Below are 17,077 nucleotides of genomic sequence, written 5' to 3'. Positions count from 1 at the left end.
GGAGAGCTAGGTACACTGCGGCAGTTCCTATGGTCCAGTTCTTTTTTCCTGGGTCGCTGCCAGATGAAAGAGAGTCCTCATTTCTCACACATGCATTTCTCTAAATGAAGAAATGGCCTAGAAAACGAAATTTTAATATATAAAGACATACAAAGTACTTTCCTGTTTACAGGGTGCTTTCCTATCCACTATTTCACCCTCTTGAAGTATGTGTTAGTCACTCAGTTGCGTCCGACTCTTTGCGACCCTATGGACTATAGCCCACCAGGCTCCTCTGTCCATGGAATGTTCCAGGCAAGAATACTGGAGTGGGTAGCCATTCCCTTCTCCAAGGGATCTTCCAGACCCAGGGATGGAATCTGTCTCCTGCACTGCAGGCAGATTTTTTACCATCTGAGCCACCAGGAAAGCCCCATTTCACTCTCTTACCCACCATGAAAGTGTCTGAGAGCTGGGGCTGCTCCAGCTCCAGTTCTGGGGCCTCCCCCAAACACACTGAGGATGAAGGAAAAATCCACCTTGAGCCCAAGTCTTCTCTCCTGATTCCATGTACTTACTACCACCTGGAGGTCCCAGGAGTGGGGGATGTGCTCCACACAGGGAACAAAGCAGGGAAACTGGACAAGCCCCTCCAAGATGCCAGACTGCTGAGTGCAAGGGAAGCAGCCGGTCAAGCAGCCAGCATTTCTGGCTGCCTGAACCTCCCCCTAAATTGTTTGAGAGCTACGTTCTGGGAAACTCAGTTTTTCTCAACGGGAAGACCTCCCACAGTCCCATATTTTCTTTTCTGTGATTCAGTGACTCATCTTTAAAAAGCATTTATTGTCACTGGGGCATAAGGGTTATAAATAAAGATGGTGTTCTTACCACCTTCTTAATTGACTCCCAGAAATGAAGGCAGCTCAGCCTTTGCTATTTCCTTATTTGGGAAGCTGTGATCCTTTTAGCAAGATTATATTCAGTTCAAGCAAATACTTGTGGGTGACTAGGCAGAATTTTAAAGGATATGATGGGCAAAGGAAGTCTGTGTAGAGGGTACGGGCACATTCTGAGGAGGACAAAAGGCCCCAGGGCTGAGCAGACCCTGAGGGCCTGAGACTTTGAGTTGAGCACTGAAGCCCCGGAGGTCCTAGGCGACCTGGGACAAGTTAGTCACTCTGCTGCCCTGCCACTGCTCAGCATGCACTGCCATCCCCGGGGACCATCTGCTGGTCGGAGGAAGGAGGATTAGGAGCTCAAAGCCCTGCAGTCTGCCAGCCACAGAAGCGCCTTTACATCATCAGCCGTGGCAGTCAAACATGGGGCTGATTCTCACGCTTGTAGCACACAGAGGACACAAGGACCCAGGAATGGAACCCTCAACTCTCTCTGGGCCTCAGTTTCTCCAGCTGTAAAATGAGGGAGTGAGATGAGCTTTCCTTTCAGGGCCCTTCCAGCTCAGGCCTTCTGACTTATCTGACTCTGAAGGGTCATGAGCACATCCTTTCCCGAGAGTCAGCTTTCAGCCCTTTTTCTGACGCTTTGACTCAGCAAAGTCAGAGGCACTCTTAAGACTCCATGTAGCCGAGTTTCCCTGTGTCCCACAATCACATCAGAGCAATAAAGACAATGGTTTTGTTACCTCAAAAGGGAAGTCCATAGATAGCACCTTACACAGGCTCTCAGGGGTACAAGGGAAATTCTTCAGTCCCACAAATTTAAACTGAAACACAAATTAGAACAAATAATTAGTATATGTTACAAACAATACTGGTTCCGGCAGTTGAAGAGCTAACAATATATCAAAGAAGAAAAATTTAAATCTCACCCTAACCGGCCCCCTCTATCTATCCTCTGAATTACTAGGCATAGAGTTCTCAACCTTGTTTTTTACAGGAGAACCATCTGGGAAACTCTTAAAAATTACTGACGCCCAGGCCTCCCCCTGAAATTCTGACTGAACTGCTCTGGGGTGGGACCCAAGCATTTTTGTTTTTTAAGCTCTCCAGTTGATTTTAACATATGGTCAAGACTGTGAACAACTACGCTGTACTAGGTGTGGGGATTCTGTTATTCTCCCAACACTATGACAGCTGCCCCAAACAAAGGGCTGGTGAAATGCCACAACAGCAAAAAATTTTATACTAAAGCAACATAACAAAGTGATGAGGATTATGACAACCTCTCAGTCAGATTGCTTGGGTCTGAAGTGCATCTCTGTCAATCATGTAATCTACATATGCCTCTATTTTCCTGTCTATAAAAAGCTTCTACTGTGTAGGGTTGTCATGCAGACTCAGTGAGACAGGACACGTAGAGCACACAGAACAGCGTCTCAGAGGAAGCAGCACCCGTGTTCTTCCTGGACTTTATTGATAACGTCACTGGAAGTACTGGCTTCATTTACTGTCCTGTAACTGGTTATCTAGTTGCCTTTAAAAATGCTGTAAGCAACCCAAGCAAATGCCAGTCTATAGAGCTTAACAAATAAAACACAATGAAAATAGCCATCCTGTGCTTAATCCCTGAGCAAATAGCAAAGACCCTTGGGCTATCATCCTGGACTGTGGGACCTTGGGGAAGGCAGCACCCTCTCTCTGAGCCTGCATCCTCATCTATAAAAAGGGGGAACTCACTAGATGAGGTCACTCTTAGCTCAGACATAAAAGCAGGGGTTCTCAAAGTGTGGTCCATGGACCAGCAGTATCAATTTCACCGGGGAACTTGTTAGAAATGCAAACTCTCAGGTTTTACCCCAGACCTACTGAATCAGAAACTCTGGGGGTGAAGCCCAGGAGCTTGAAATTCAACAAGCCTCCAGTGGCTATGGATGCAAGCTACAGTTTGAAACCCACCATGCTAGCATTCTAAATAGCATTATTAATAAAAGAAGTTATTAGCACTTTCTATCAACTGCTATTTTTGAGTGCTCACCCTAAGTATTATGCCAGCAAGACTTGCATCATTTACATCGTTTGGGTCACAGAACCAAATAGTTAACTTACTGTACCATCTATGTAAGTCAGATCATTGTGCTCTATAAGGTAGGTGCTATTAACCCCACTAAACAGATGAAGAAATTAAAGCCAAGTGAAGATATTAACTTAACCAAATAATTGTTAAAAGCCAAAACTGGAATCTGGATAACTATTAAGTCCATACTTTTCCCACTATGCCATGCTGCCTCAAAAGGAAAAAATAAAGATAATTTTATCCATAATGATTGAATTCAGACAACAGAGCACTCCAAACTGATCCCCAGAAAGAGCTCTGCAGTCCTAACACCAGGCCTTACTGGATTGAGCTTGGTTTTCTCTCCCAGTCCTTCTTCTTCTGGTAACTTTGTATGCAACCAGTAGAATCGGAAATCAGTCTGCCAAAGAGACAGGGAAAGATGAAATAAGGCTCACTGTTTCATGAACAAAATCTTATTTTACGAACAAAAACACCCCATTCTAAAAATCTGCTTGAGGCTCCAAAGGCACAGATGCCCAGTTATAAGATAAATAAACACTAGACACTGAAAGCGGAACACGATGACAATGGTTAACTTTGCCGTCGGGTATACGGTTGCGAGCTGCTGATCCTGAGTTCTCATGGCAAGGAAAAAAAAAATATTTTCTTCTTTTTTGGTGTCTGTATGAGCTGATGGGTGTTAACTTACTGTACCATATATGCAAGTCAGATCATTGTGCTGTGCACCTTGAACTTACACAGTGCCGTATGTCAGTTATACTTCAATAAAACTGTGGAAAAAGCAGTCACCTGATTGATGAAAACCTAAGCCCTCCTCTCATTACCCTCAATTCTGTTAAAACACTGCTATAAGGTCAGGAAGATGTCATAAAATCTTTGGATATATTTTCCTTAAATCCAAAAGGATTATTAATAGTAGTAATGCCAACATTTATCACTGAAGGCCTACTATGTCTCAGGCTCCACGCTAAGGACCTTACGCACATAATCATATTAATCATCAACCATCCTCTCCAACTTGTATTGTTACGATCTCCATTTTATGGGTGAGGACTCAGGCATCACTGGGTGAGACTGCGCCACTTACCCAAGGGCACAGCATTACCACAGGACCAGGACTTTGCAACTCCAAAGCACACTGAGTTAACTTTTGTCTTACTTTACCTGAGGGTTAGAAACTACTTTGTAGTTGTAACTTCTCATAAACTACTACTTCTGATGCATACCCTTCTGTTGATATTTAGGGGCTTTTCTTTTTCTTTTCAAATTTCCAAAAACAAAATTGAAAAAAAAAACAGTCTTTTTTCTTTATATTATCAAAATATAGGTGGCTTTAGTTACCAAATTTGTAGGTTGTGAATGTATGTTACGAAACATCCTTCAATAGAATTAAAGAAAAACAGGTTCTGGATTGAATTTGTGAACTCTGAGTTTGGGGCTTGGCTCTACGTTTGGGCAAGGTACTTAACATCTGTGGCTCTCAGCTTTCATATCTAAACGATCAGGAGTAAAAACAATAGTACATACTTATCTTTTAGAGTTGTTGTAAGGGATTCAGTGAGATCATGCTCACAAAGTGCTTAGCGATGCAGGTCTTGGCTGTTATTTTTTTAATTAGATGCATGTTAAGATTCTGAACTATCACCATCTGGCACGATTTGGAAACCCAGGTTGGGGTAATGGCTAAGGAAAGCAGCAGCCTATGGTGATAACCTGTGATTCGCATGCTTGGGCCTCTGTGAGGATCACTTGGAGGCTTGTTAAAACATAAGCCCCATCCCCATAATTTCTGATTCAACAGGTTGAAGAATTTGCATTCTGAACAACTTTCTGAAGCCACACATTGAGAACTACAATGATAAACTATTAACAACTGAGAGGGAGCATTAAAAACCCACTACTATAAAACTGGACAGAGCTTGCCAGGTGGCTCAGCGGTGAAGAAGCCAATTCGGGAGACGTGGGTACAACCCCTGAGTTGGGAAGGTCCCCTGGAGGGGGAAATGGCAGCCCACTCCAGTGCGCTTGCCTGGAAAATTCCGAAGAAGCCTGGTGGGCTACAGTCCATGGGGTTGCAAAGAGTTGGACATGAGTGAGTGACTAAACAACAAATAATAAAACCGGGACAAGGATGGGGGAGCACAGGAGCAGAGATGGACCCTGCGGGGTGACCTGGCCTCTCTCTTGATGACTGCTTGTTACTTGTAAGTATCACCAATCTGAGAAAAATGTTGTGGGAAGGTGAAACTTGAGGGGAGAATATTGGGCGGGCAGCATTTCCTCACTTGGAAAATCTGCTTCCAGAGCTAGCCCCTCAGGGACTCATGCCCTTATCATCATACTAAGGCGGCCTTGACATTCAGGGTCAGGATGCGGCTGGCAAGGAGCAGGGGTGGCAGAAGTCTACCTGATGTGCTTACCATTCCACTTTCTCTTCCTGGTGCCGCCTGCATGAGGCAGCATCCCCTCCACCCGCAGCCTTCCCTGCAGCAAGCCTCCCACACTCTGGAGAGAGGGGAGGCTACAGCGTCCACCAAGTCCCAGCCTATCCCTCCACTCTGTTTCTCCTTCCTCCCCTCGAGAATAGCTATGCTCCCTTAGTTCCTCCTACCTCTTTTTAGAAATGAAGCTAATTTAAACACACTCAAAGATGCAAGGAACATTAGGTGATGTTCTTGATATACCACATCCTGTAAACACCAAGAAGCTGGTCACGGACCAAACCCATGTGCTGAGCCACTTTCCTGGGAAGAGAGGAGAAAGCAGGAGAAGACATGAGGAGAGCATCAGTCCTTACCTGGCAGTCATAAAACGGGTGTCCCCGCCAGCACATCACGTCCAGAACGTAGTAGGTCTGGTTCACCTCACTGTAAATGCAGTCCAGGATGGTGTAGTCTGCAGGCAGAAAGTCCGTGCACAGTTCCCATCAGGGCTCCCTCCACCATAATCTAGGGAGCCCCATCTTCGGGGCTTGGGAACTACATCCAACAACCCTCAGTGATCACAGGAAGCCCCAGCACTAAGGGACAAAGTTCTTCACAGCCTTTTCTGGCTGCCTGGTATAGCCCAAAGGTGGCCTGAGGTGTGTCAGCATAGGAGGGGTCGAGGCCATGCCACATGGGATCTCTCAATCTTTAGATAAGGTTTAAGAGAAGCTCAAGTTTGAAGGCAAGTAACTTTCCATTTTAGTTGACAATTACTTTTGAGTTCCTATCATAGGCACTGCTTTCTGTGGGGAGTATTAACTGTAAGTCATCCCTGCCTTTAGGGAAGTTACAATCCAGTTGAGGAGATAAGGTGATCAAAGAGAAAACCAAGAGCTGCACTGTGTAGCACAAACTAAGAGGAATGAGAGTTCCAGGAAAAGGGGACTGGACATCGGGAAATGCTTCACGAACAGACAGGATATGAACAGTCTGGTGGGATCTGAGGACTAAAATAACAGGGCAGGGGACAGGGGAGGGCCCATTTCAGGCCAGAGTGAAAAAAAAACAACGGAGGGATCTGGGCTCAGGACAGAGGACAGCAGGAAGCACCAAGGGAGCCTGAGCCGGTAGAGACAAGAGAATTGTGTAGGCCCAGCTCTGCCAACTCCTCGCTGAATGACCGCAGGCAAGTTATTTAACCTTTAGTCTCCTCAGCTGGGCCCAGGTGCTGGGGAGAAGCTAAGGTGAGGACAAAGATAAAGGAGAAAAGGGAATTTAGCAGGAAGCCCCAGCAACAGCTTACTGTATGTTACACTTGGGTCTTCTGAGGGACCTTTCCCCAGAAAATCGCACCTGTCACCTTGTGACGGAAGTCCATGGCGAAGGTGCACTGGCTTTAATTCAGGGGTTTAATTCAGCCGGCCTCACAAGTGCCAACTATTCTGCAACTTTGGAGGCCTGACCCTGAAGGAGAGCCCAGTAGGCAGAACAGCATCCTTGTGCAGTTTCAAAGGTGTCCTTTCAAAGTGGGTCTTTAAAACAACTAAGCAAGTAACCAAGCACTGTCTCTTACTGATTATAAAACTTAATAAACAGACAACTTTATGTAGGCACCTTTCTCTGTTGTTGAGTTTCGCCTGTTGCCTCCTGGCAGAAGGGAAGGAAACGTGTTGACACAGTAGCCACTCTTGGTGTACGCACTGGTAGAACCCTGTGGGGAAAGACAGTTACATCAGGCATCAAGGTCTCCTCCCCTTTTTGCTTCCACACTCTGCATGGGTGCCATCAGGCCAAGGATGGTTCTCACCAAATCCCTCCCACAGGAAAGCATTTCAATCCCTGGGCGGGCACAGCTGCCTGACAGATAAGGAACACAGAGCGTGCAGAGAACCCCTAAAGCTGCAGGCCAGGCCCACTGCCACGGGCGTGGGAGCGGCTACTCACCTGGGAAGCCACGATAAGGGCTCTTTTTCCAACAGGGCACACGACCACAATCCATTCCTGCCCCAAATCTGAAGGGACGTCAATTAACCACTCTGAGAGCATTAACTGGGAACACAAAAAATGGTGTTGAAAGTGAACGAGGCTGATGATCCGACTAGAGAACGGACTTGGGGCGAGAACAGCGACAGGTGAAAACGGGATGAACTGAGAGACAGCACTGACACACACGCTATCGTGTGTAACAGAGACAGCGGTAGGAAGCCGCCATGGACATTTAACACAGGGAGCCCCACCTGGCGCTGTGATGATCCCAAGGCGCGGAACGGGGGTGGGAGGGAGGCTCACGAGGGAGGGGAGAGAGATATATGTATAATTATGACGATTCGAGTTGCTGTATGGCAGAAACTAACACGACATTGTAAAGCAATTTTCCACAAATTAAACAAACAAAAACAGTCAACAGGAGTGTGCTGCTCCTGTGTTTACAGTGACAAAGAATTTATGTCCTGGGACTTCCCTGGTGGTTCAGTGACTGAGACTTCTCCTTCCCAATGCAGGAGGTCCAGGTTCAAACCCTGGTTAGGGAAGATCCCACAAGATGCAACTAAAGATCCTGCCTGCCACAACTAAGAACTCCATGCAGCAAATAAATATTCAAAAGGAAAGAAATATATATATATATGGCTTCCCTGGTGGCTCAGATGGTAAAGAATCTGCTGCAAGGCAGGAGACCCAGGTTCAATTGCTAGGTCAGAAAGATCCCCTGGAACAGGAAATGGCAACCTGCTCCAGTATTCTTGCCTGGAGAATTCCACTGACAGAGGAGCCTGAAGGGCTACAGTCCATGGGGCTGCAAAGAGTCGGACATGAGTGAGTGACTAACACTTTCACTTCATGTATATATTATAATGAAAATACATGTAAAAGAATGAGAACAGAAAACGGTGACAGTGGAACCTCCACCTCACTAGCTCTTAGTAATCAGCGCATCTCCTGTTCACCTTGAACTTCAACTTCTCACCTTCATTATCTGCATCCATATACATTCTCACTACCTCACCTACTATACTGGAGGATGCGACCCTCTTTCTTTCCTTACTTTGTCCCCCCAACTACCTTTATCACACCATTATGTTCTAGGGATTATACCTCAGAGATGAATAAAATCGTTACCTTGAGATGCTCTAAACTAGATCAAGTCCCAAACTACTGACCCAAATACTACACCAAAAGATGTTAGGAAATCTACCTCAAAGGAAAAAAAAAAAAAAAGCTGTGGTAAAAGGAATTTGAGAAGATCTGCTTTTCCATGAGGAGAAGGCAATGGCACCCCACTCCAGTACTCTTGCCTGGAAAATCCCATGGACGGAGGAGCCTGGTGGGCTGCAGTCCCTGGGGCTGCTAAGGGTCGGACACAACTGAGCGACTTCACTTTCACTTTTCACTTTCATGCACTGGAGAAGGAAATGGCAACCCACTCCAGTGTTCTTGCCTGGAGAATCCCAGGGACGGGGGAGCTGGTGGGCTGCTGTCTATGGGGTCGCACTCTTCCATTCATCACTGGTCCCTCCCATCAATACCAAGACTTTGGCCTATCAGGTAATCCCTCCCACTAAATTTATGTCTCTCCCATCTCTCCTTCCCTGTAGGCCACAAAATACACAACCCCTAATCCTCAAATCCAAGGCAAAAATGAAACTTTACACTCTACATTTCTATTAAGCTCTTCCACTTTCTGTAACTATGAACACTTCATATTTCCTGCTACTGCCTTCCCACCCACTCTGACACCCTCAGTCCAGGTTTCCTACCTCACACCCCGGCCTGACCTCGCTGCAGCCGAGCATCTCTATTCCCGCATCTCCCCGTCCTTCCTGCGCTCCTGGTGTGATGCTCCAGTCACATTCTCCTCGACACACGCTTCCTTGGCCCCGTGACACACCACTTTTCTATTTTTCCTCCAAACAGTCCTCCACACACTCTCCCAAACATGTAAATAATCTTCAGAGGGCTGTTTTAGGTCCCCCTTTTCTTTCCTCTTAGATGCTATCCCTGTTGGGGTGAATCTCATCTACTTCTGTAGCTTTACTTGTCATTCCAAAGAAGATGCCGCCTAATTCTCTTCTTTTTCATCTCCAGAATTCTTTCCTTTGCTCCAGTTTTGTATTTCCAGCTATCCACTTGGTATCTCTTTCTCTGCTGGTCCTCTCTGTACCTTAAACTCAGCATATCCAAAACAGAATTCACTCCCTTCTGTACCCCAAGTACTTCCCATCCCTGAAACGCCCACCCTTCCCCTTCTGCATTCTGTGCCCAACTAATAATAACATCACCTCCCTCTGTGTTATTCAACCTTAAACCCAAGGCATAATCAACAATCCCTTAAACAATAGTAGTAATATAACATCAAAAGCACAAATGATGAAACAAAAGATAAAATAAGATTACATCAAGCTGTGAAACTTCTGTGTGGCCAAAAATAGCATTAAGAAAGTGAAGACAACCCACATAAAGGAAAATATCTGCAAATCATGTATCTCATACAGAACTTATAAAGACCTCTTACAACTCAATAACAGAAGACAAATAACTCCACTTTTATATGGGCAAAGAATTTGAACAGACATTTCTCCAAAGATACTGGCTAATAAACACATGCAAAGAAGCTCAATATCATTAGTCACTAGAGAAATGCAAATCAAAACTATGCAACAGCACTTCACACCCACTAGGATGGCTATACTCACAACGCTGGACCATAACAAGTGTTGGCAAATACGCGGAAAAACGAACTCTCACACATCATTGGTGGGAATGTAAAATGGTACAGTCACTTTGGAAAACAGTCCGGCAGTTCCTCAAAAGGCTAAACACAGAGTTATCATACGGCCTAGTGACTCCCTCCCAGGTATATATCCGAGAGAAATGAAAATGTATGTCCTCACAAAAACATGGTAAACAAATATTCATAGCAGCAATATTCATAACAGCCCCAAAGTGGAACAATTCAAACGGCCATCAACTGATGGATGGAAAAACAAATGTGGTGTATCTATACAACAGAATATTACTTGAAAAGGAATGAAGTTCGGACACATGCTACAACATAAATGAATCCTTTTGCTAAATGAAAAAAGCCAGACACACTTTTACTGCCCTTAGTAAACTCACCATCAGCTCTTTTAGCAAACCTAGCTCCGTACCACAATCTCTCTCTTCCAGGCCGTTCTACACACTGATGTGGGAGTCATCCCATGAAGTCCCACCTCTGCCCCAGCTCAAAAATTCTCAGTGCTTCCTCACAGTCTAGGCCGGAGTCTAAATCCCTGTATATATTTCTGCTATATACCTCCCCCAACCCTATGTTGCTCCATCTGCACACACCCTCTGTACATCCCTCCTGAACACATCATATATTCCTCTCCCACCTCTGGGCTCTTGTTCAGCCTTATTGTGCTGCCTGAAACACCCTGAAATGCTCTGTACCTCTGCCTGTCCTACCCACGATTCAAAGCTGTCTTCTCTTTCATTAACCTTTTCCTGATTTTGAAACCCTGCTTCCTTCCCTGCTGGAAGTTAATATTACTTTCTTACTGAAAAAAAAAAACATACTCTACACTTACTCTAGAAGTGCACGGGCTATTTCCAGCCCATGTCTACTTTCTGAGCATAGCCTAGCTTAACAAAGAACAGGGCCTTCAACAACGTTTGCTGGGGACTTGCCCTGGCCCAGTGGTTAAGAGTCATGCTTCCACTGCACAGGTTTGATCCCTGGTCAGGGAACTAAGATTCCACATGCACAAGACTTGCTCCACAGAACTCAACTGTACTTTGTCACAGAAGATGTCATCTGTGCTATATTTGAGGCAGAGGAAGAGAATGGGAGTGTGTGCACCCAGGAACCGTATTCTGAAAGTAGGAGAGGATGCTGAGGTGACAAGACACTTGGGTTACAGAGAGAAGTATGCAATAGCAGGGTAGACCCCCGGCCCCACTCAGATACATGCCCTACCTCTGCAATACCTGGGTTGCCTAGAGCACTGGACAGTCTCCATGCCTGCCTCCCCTCTGGCACCACAAGCCACAATGGTTTCTCCTCTGGAATCAGCAGGGCACTAAGTGAAGTTTGCTATAGTGTCTGTTATAGTGGTCTCAACCTCAGCTGGCTAGCCTGGGGGTGCTGGGCAGTTCCCAGTGTTCAAGGGCAGCTGTACTTCCAACCTCCAACCACCTGAATGTAAAGATTCAAGACTGACATATTAGTCCATCACTTGAGAAAGATACCTGGGAGGTGGGGTGGGGCACAGTGCTGGGCTGGGCAGGTCTAATCCAAAACATCTGCATAATGACTAGTAAAGAAAGACAAGAATGGAATCAACTAGCTTATCAATAGCTCAGGGGGGTTTTGGCAGCAGGCCAGAAGCCTTTGCTAACAGCATGGGGTGATGATTCTGAAACCCACTATTCAGATTCCATCAGCAACACCCCTCAGCACACAGAGCTGTAAGCCATCTCTTCATCTCAGAAACGTTCTATACATCAGCACTCTCAATGCAGTTCCTATTCTTCCTATCTCGTTCCTCTCTGTTCATGGTAAGTAAAGAGCTCTGACTGCACAGTAAATGGAGCAGGACCAGCTACACCTAGTCTTCTCTGGACCACTTACTTGATTAGCATAGCGCTTTGGTAACTCCTTGCCAGTGTCAATGTCCATTTCCTCATCATCTTTCTTTTCTTCTTCTTCTTCACTCTGCATCCCCGTCCAGTCATCTTCAGCCAGTCTTCTGGCATGGTTCACGTAATCCAGCCGCTTTCTGGAGGGGGGGGAGGCATAAGGCCAGGTCTTTATGTCTTACAGGAAGACACCCTACAATGTGACAGATGTAATTCAAAGTCTTTAAATTCAGGAGAAATTTGGAAATTGTGGTGGGAGTAAGAGATGATAGAATTTCCTTTGTAAGCCTTAACTAGTGACCACCTCCTCACAGACCTTAAATAGGAAACCCAGTTTAAGCACACTCGGCTTTCTTCAGAGTTTCCTAGGAACAAGCAAAGTACAGTATTTAAAGGAATTTTCAAGTTTTGCTAGTGGTTGATCCCACTCCCTCCCACTCCACCCTAGACGCCCATCTCCATGTAGGTGAGAGCTGACACTTCTCTGCCTGGCAGACTTCAGTCTGAAGGCTCTTAGGGACTGCAAGGAGGAAACGCTGGGATGCAGTGAGAAGTCTGAGACAGGGACAGCTTCTGCGGCTTTCTGAGAATCAGCAATGCATCTCTCCTAACTTTCAAAAAAGACCACTTAGAAGAGCTAAGGAAATCTAATAATAATGTATCAACATTTATTCATCAGCTGTAACAAGTATACTATAAGATGTGGGGAATTCCCTGGCAGTCCAGTGGTTAGGACTTGGCGTGTTCACCACTGTGGGCCTGGGTTCGATCCCAGGTCGGGGAACTAAGACCCTGCAAGCTGCTCAGTGTGACCAAAAAAAAAGTGAGAGAGAGAAAGGAACTTGATGTCTAAAAGACAGATTTTTCACCATGTACTCTTTTATGTATTGTGAATTTTGAACCATATGAATGTATTATCTATTCCAAACTAATTAATCACAATTAATTAACTGTGGAGGTTATGGAGAAGGAGCAATCTGAGAATGTAATCTGCAAGCAACCCAGAAGCCACAGGGAACCATCTCTGCTACACACATCTAGCAATGAAGCAGTGGGCAGAATGGAGACTGCATCGAAACTGCAGCTGTCGACAGTGTCTCCTAAGTCTTAATTCCTTACCTAGAAGAGGCCTGTGTTGCACTGAGAATAAAAGGACAGGCCTCGCCTTTAGCGCGGCCCAGTCTCAAACACTCGCTATCCTATAAACTCTCTTTCCCTGTTTATTCAGCTTGGCACTGAGGCTGAAGTGTATGGAAGACATTTCCTCAGATTCCCTGTGGAATTATTTGTCTGGAACTCCCAAGGGCTCCACAGAAACATCTGGGCTGAAGGAAGACAGGAAGCCCACACCAAAGCCAGAAGTCAGAGTGCAGGAGAAGCCACACAGGGAATGTGGGGAATCGAAGTCTGGGCGTGACTTTCATAAGCCCTTAAACTGCAAAGCTCAGTACTGCTGCCAGGAAAAAAAGAAAAGAAAAAGTTAACCAGATAGTTGAGCTTTTGCTTTCAAACTTCAGTCTCTCCCTACTTCCTCGTCTTTTCCCAAGCTCTGGATGTCAAGGATGTCTACCTCTGCCGGGATTTATCCCTCCCGACCTTGTGAGCAAGAACAATCTACAGAGGGTCCACTTTGAAGGGGGTTCTGTAGAGACAAGCCGGGAGCCTCCTCTGTGGTTCACAGCTGCCAGCCTACAGAGAGAAGCTAAGGAGTTAAAACCTCTCTTACAATTTCTGCAGTTCCAGTAACTGGCGACGCCGCTCACTCTGCTCCAAGGAACTGTACTTGGACTTGTACTGGGATAGGCGGGGGTGTGGGGCGGCTGTGCTGTTCAGATCTTGAGACACAGAAAAGCTACCAGCCAGGGCTTGACTCAGTTCTTCCATCTTCCCTACAAAGGAAAACATAAGAAAACGGTTCATTCATTTTGTATCCCCTCCTGGGTACAGGCAGTTATGACGTAACATGATGGCTACATTCCTAAGAAACCTCACTTAATCCAAAATCACAATTATTTCCATCGGGAAAAAAAGGAAATTAAAGGGTGAGCTACATATGAGCAAAAACTTTTTTCCTCAGATATTTTAATAATGATCATTTTGATAGTTCTGAGTGTATAAACTTCAACATCAATCACTAAGCAAATCTACCTGGTGACTGAATCTAATTTTTGCTCTTTGTCATCATTCATCAGGGACCTTGTCACTAATTCCTTCTTACTATCATTGACATTCAGTGATGTGATCAAATATCTAGTTTTTTCCTGAATAGTTCTAAAAATCTGTTTTTTGATAACTAATGTAATTGTCTTTTTAAGACAATTTTTTAAAAAGTAATTTCAGATGCAAGTTTGATGGGCTGTTTAGTTTTCTAATAAATGCCAACTCACATCAAGAAAATTGAGCTCCAGGAGAAGTGCTGGTTCTGAAGCCTTGAGAGGAAGACAAGGAGCCAAAAACCCAAACCTGGCAGTTACTTTCTTGGTCTGCAGTTTGCTCTGCATGTTTGTTTGGCGCAGGCAGAAGCAAAGTTTCAAGGTCACATATGCAGGACTCACTTGGAAAAGAACTAGAATATGGAAGGCCACCTCCCAGTTAACACCAGCTGCCCTAAGAGTGTAAAGGACTAACCTGTGGCACATTCGGGAGACAGAGGGTAGATGTCACACTACAGACAGACTACCAAGGGCAACTCTAAAGAATCGGAGTGGAAAGAGATGACTTCACACTTCACTCACCCTTCCCTGAATGAAAGCACGGGGCAGTACTGAAGCTTGTTGCTGTTTAGTCTCTCAGTAAAATCTGACTCTTTGAAACCCTATGGACTGTATGTAGCCCACCAGGCTCCTCTGTCCATGGGATTTCCCAGGCAAGAACACTGAAGTGGGTTGCCACTTCCTGCTCCAGGGGATCTTCCCCACCCAGGGATAGAACCTGAATCTCCTGCTTAGCAGGTGTATTCTTTATTATTGAGCCACCCAAGAAGCCCTGCACAGGTGCTTACCCAAGGATTAAATGTGTGCCTCAGGGAATTCCCTGGTAGTCCAAAGGTTAGGACTCTGCTTTCCCTGCCCAGGGCTCAATCCTTGGTCTGGGAACTAAGATCCCACAAGCTGCTACAGCCAGGGGAAAAAAAGTGTGCCTCAGACTGTAAGAAAAACAGGAATATTTGGGAGAAGTTGGACTCACAGCTGGGCTGGCCCAACCCTTCAAGTTCTAGTACAAACCATAGGGTACCACTAGTGCTTAACTCCATCCCAGGCCAGGTCCAGCATCCAGACCAACAGGTTCATTTCAGAGCCTCCATAGTTAAAAATACAACTCTATGGGTCTCTACTTGGCAACGAGTTATTTTCCATTGCACACTTGAACTCAGATTTTATTTCTTAATTTATAGCACTAGGTTTTTTTTTTTTTAAATGCCTGCCCCAGGGTTTGTGGAATCTTAGTTCCTCAACCAGGAATGGAACCCCACTGTGAAAGCACCAAGTCCTAACTACTGGACAGCCAGAGAATTCCCTAGTTTTTTTTTCTTTCTAATTTGAAAGGACATTTTGTGTGTGTGTGGTTAAAAACACATGACATAAAGTTTACCACTTAATCATTAAGTGTACAATCCAGTTGTGTTAATTACATTCACTGTTGTGCAAGCAATTTCCAGAACTCTCCACTCTTGCAAAATGGAACCTTTATACCCACTAAACATGAATGGAAAAAAAAAAGCAAAACAAGTTTATCAGTATGAATTTGAGGCGTACTGACACGTATATGTTATGCAACTGGGGGTGGCCATTCATGGTTGAGGTTAGGTGGTACTTAGGATTCTAAATTGTATGCTATTTTCTGTATTTTTCTATACTTCTGTGTAAGTCTGAACACTTTCATAATAAAAACTTTAACATATTCATTATGTCTTCGGTTTACCGAAGTAATGACCAAACCAAAAATGCATTTATTAGGCCTCATCATGCCTTATCGTGGTGTGGGCTCATGCTCTGCCAAAAACTATAAAATCCTTAAAACTGATGCGTTGTATACTGGGGCGGGGCGGCTCCCCTCCGCGCCCCCCACCCCCGCCCCGCTCCCCAGGACCACGCTTTTATGGCTGTCCTTGGCTAGCTCCTGCTCTATCAACCCATTCTTCGGATGGAGATAACTCAAGGGTTTTGACTTGGCGGTCTCATCCTCCACCTGCATTCATCCTCTAACTCAATTTCCGACCAGCTAAGGCCTCTCCTCCGAGCTCCAGACCCCGCGTGTTCCCCGCCACGGCTCCTTCCTCCTTTCCCTCCCCCTCCGGGGACCGCCGCGTCGAATCCTCCAGCCCAGGATTTGGGCTTCCTCGGCGTCTCCCATTGGGCTTCAGTTCGGGGGCCTCTACCTGCTCCACTCGACAGTCCTCCCCGCCACATCCCCGCACTGTTTTTCTCTATGGACCGAGTGCATGACTCGTCCCTCCCCCACAAAAGTATCCCCGAGGGGTCCTGGCTAGACAGCCGGGAACTCGAGAGTGGAAGCCCGCCCAAGGAGAGGCCCCGGCCTCGCTCGGCACCCCCACCCAGATCATGCCTCGGGAGGCCAGGAGCGTGGAGCCGGCCCGAGGGAGTCACGGCCGGGAGCCTAGGGACAATTGCGGAGCCGACGAGGCCCAGGCTCGAACTCAGGACTCACCAGGCCGAGGTGACGATTCCACGCGCAGCCTCCACCACCGCCGGGCCGACCAATCAGCTGCCGTGAGAGAGCCGGCACCGCCCCCTTGGCCGCCGCCGGGCCCACCCACCTCGCGCTGGTTGTTTCCGGCTCCTCCAGCCGTTGAGAACGCTGGGAGTTACTCTGCGGTTCGGTCACAGGTTTGCGGTTACTTCCGTCCTTAACGGCCGGGTATTTTCCAGTCCGCTTGGATTTGGGGTCCGCCTTTTGCTTTTGTGTTGTGACCCGCCTGCAAGGTGACTTGGCTGGGCCGAGGCCTCACTCCTTGGCACAAGCTGCTCCAGGTTACTTTGGCTAACAGCAGGAACTCCGATCTCGTGGCCGGGCATTCAAGTTCCTCCAGCGCCTGCGTCCTGTCGCCTCCCCCAGAT

At 46.3% G+C, this 17,077-nt stretch overlaps 1 protein-coding gene across 4 annotated transcripts in view; it reads right to left on the bottom strand.

The window, feature by feature from the left end:
- The window catches only part of SNUPN (snurportin 1), a 43,395-nt gene that overhangs the window by 644 nt on the left and 25,674 nt on the right, over positions 1-17,077 (bottom strand). Inside the window, exons 1-8 of one of the 4 annotated variants that reach the window (XM_042235207.2) lie at positions 14,387-16,726; positions 13,726-13,888; positions 11,992-12,139; positions 7,326-7,430; positions 6,996-7,092; positions 5,753-5,850; positions 3,275-3,352; positions 1,622-1,702 (exon numbers count right to left, since the gene is read on the bottom strand). In XM_042235207.2, the coding sequence (XP_042091141.1) occupies positions 1,622-1,702; positions 3,275-3,352; positions 5,753-5,850; positions 6,996-7,092; positions 7,326-7,430; positions 11,992-12,139; positions 13,726-13,883 (765 nt within the window). In that variant the 5' untranslated portion in view covers positions 13,884-13,888; positions 14,387-16,726. Of the gene's footprint in view, positions 1-1,621; positions 1,703-3,274; positions 3,353-5,752; positions 5,851-6,995; positions 7,093-7,325; positions 7,431-11,991; positions 12,140-13,725; positions 13,889-14,386; positions 16,727-17,077 lie in introns of those variants that run through there. The other 3 variants (XM_042235208.2, XM_004017838.6, XM_012098663.5) reach the window with 3 other exon arrangements.

This window comes from Ovis aries, chromosome 18 (assembly GCF_016772045.2).
Source record: "Ovis aries strain OAR_USU_Benz2616 breed Rambouillet chromosome 18, ARS-UI_Ramb_v3.0, whole genome shotgun sequence".
Classification (NCBI taxonomy): Eukaryota; Metazoa; Chordata; class Mammalia; order Artiodactyla; family Bovidae; genus Ovis; species Ovis aries.
The sequence above is the reverse complement of the archived record's forward strand: the minus strand, read 5'-3'. Positions and strand labels throughout refer to the sequence as shown.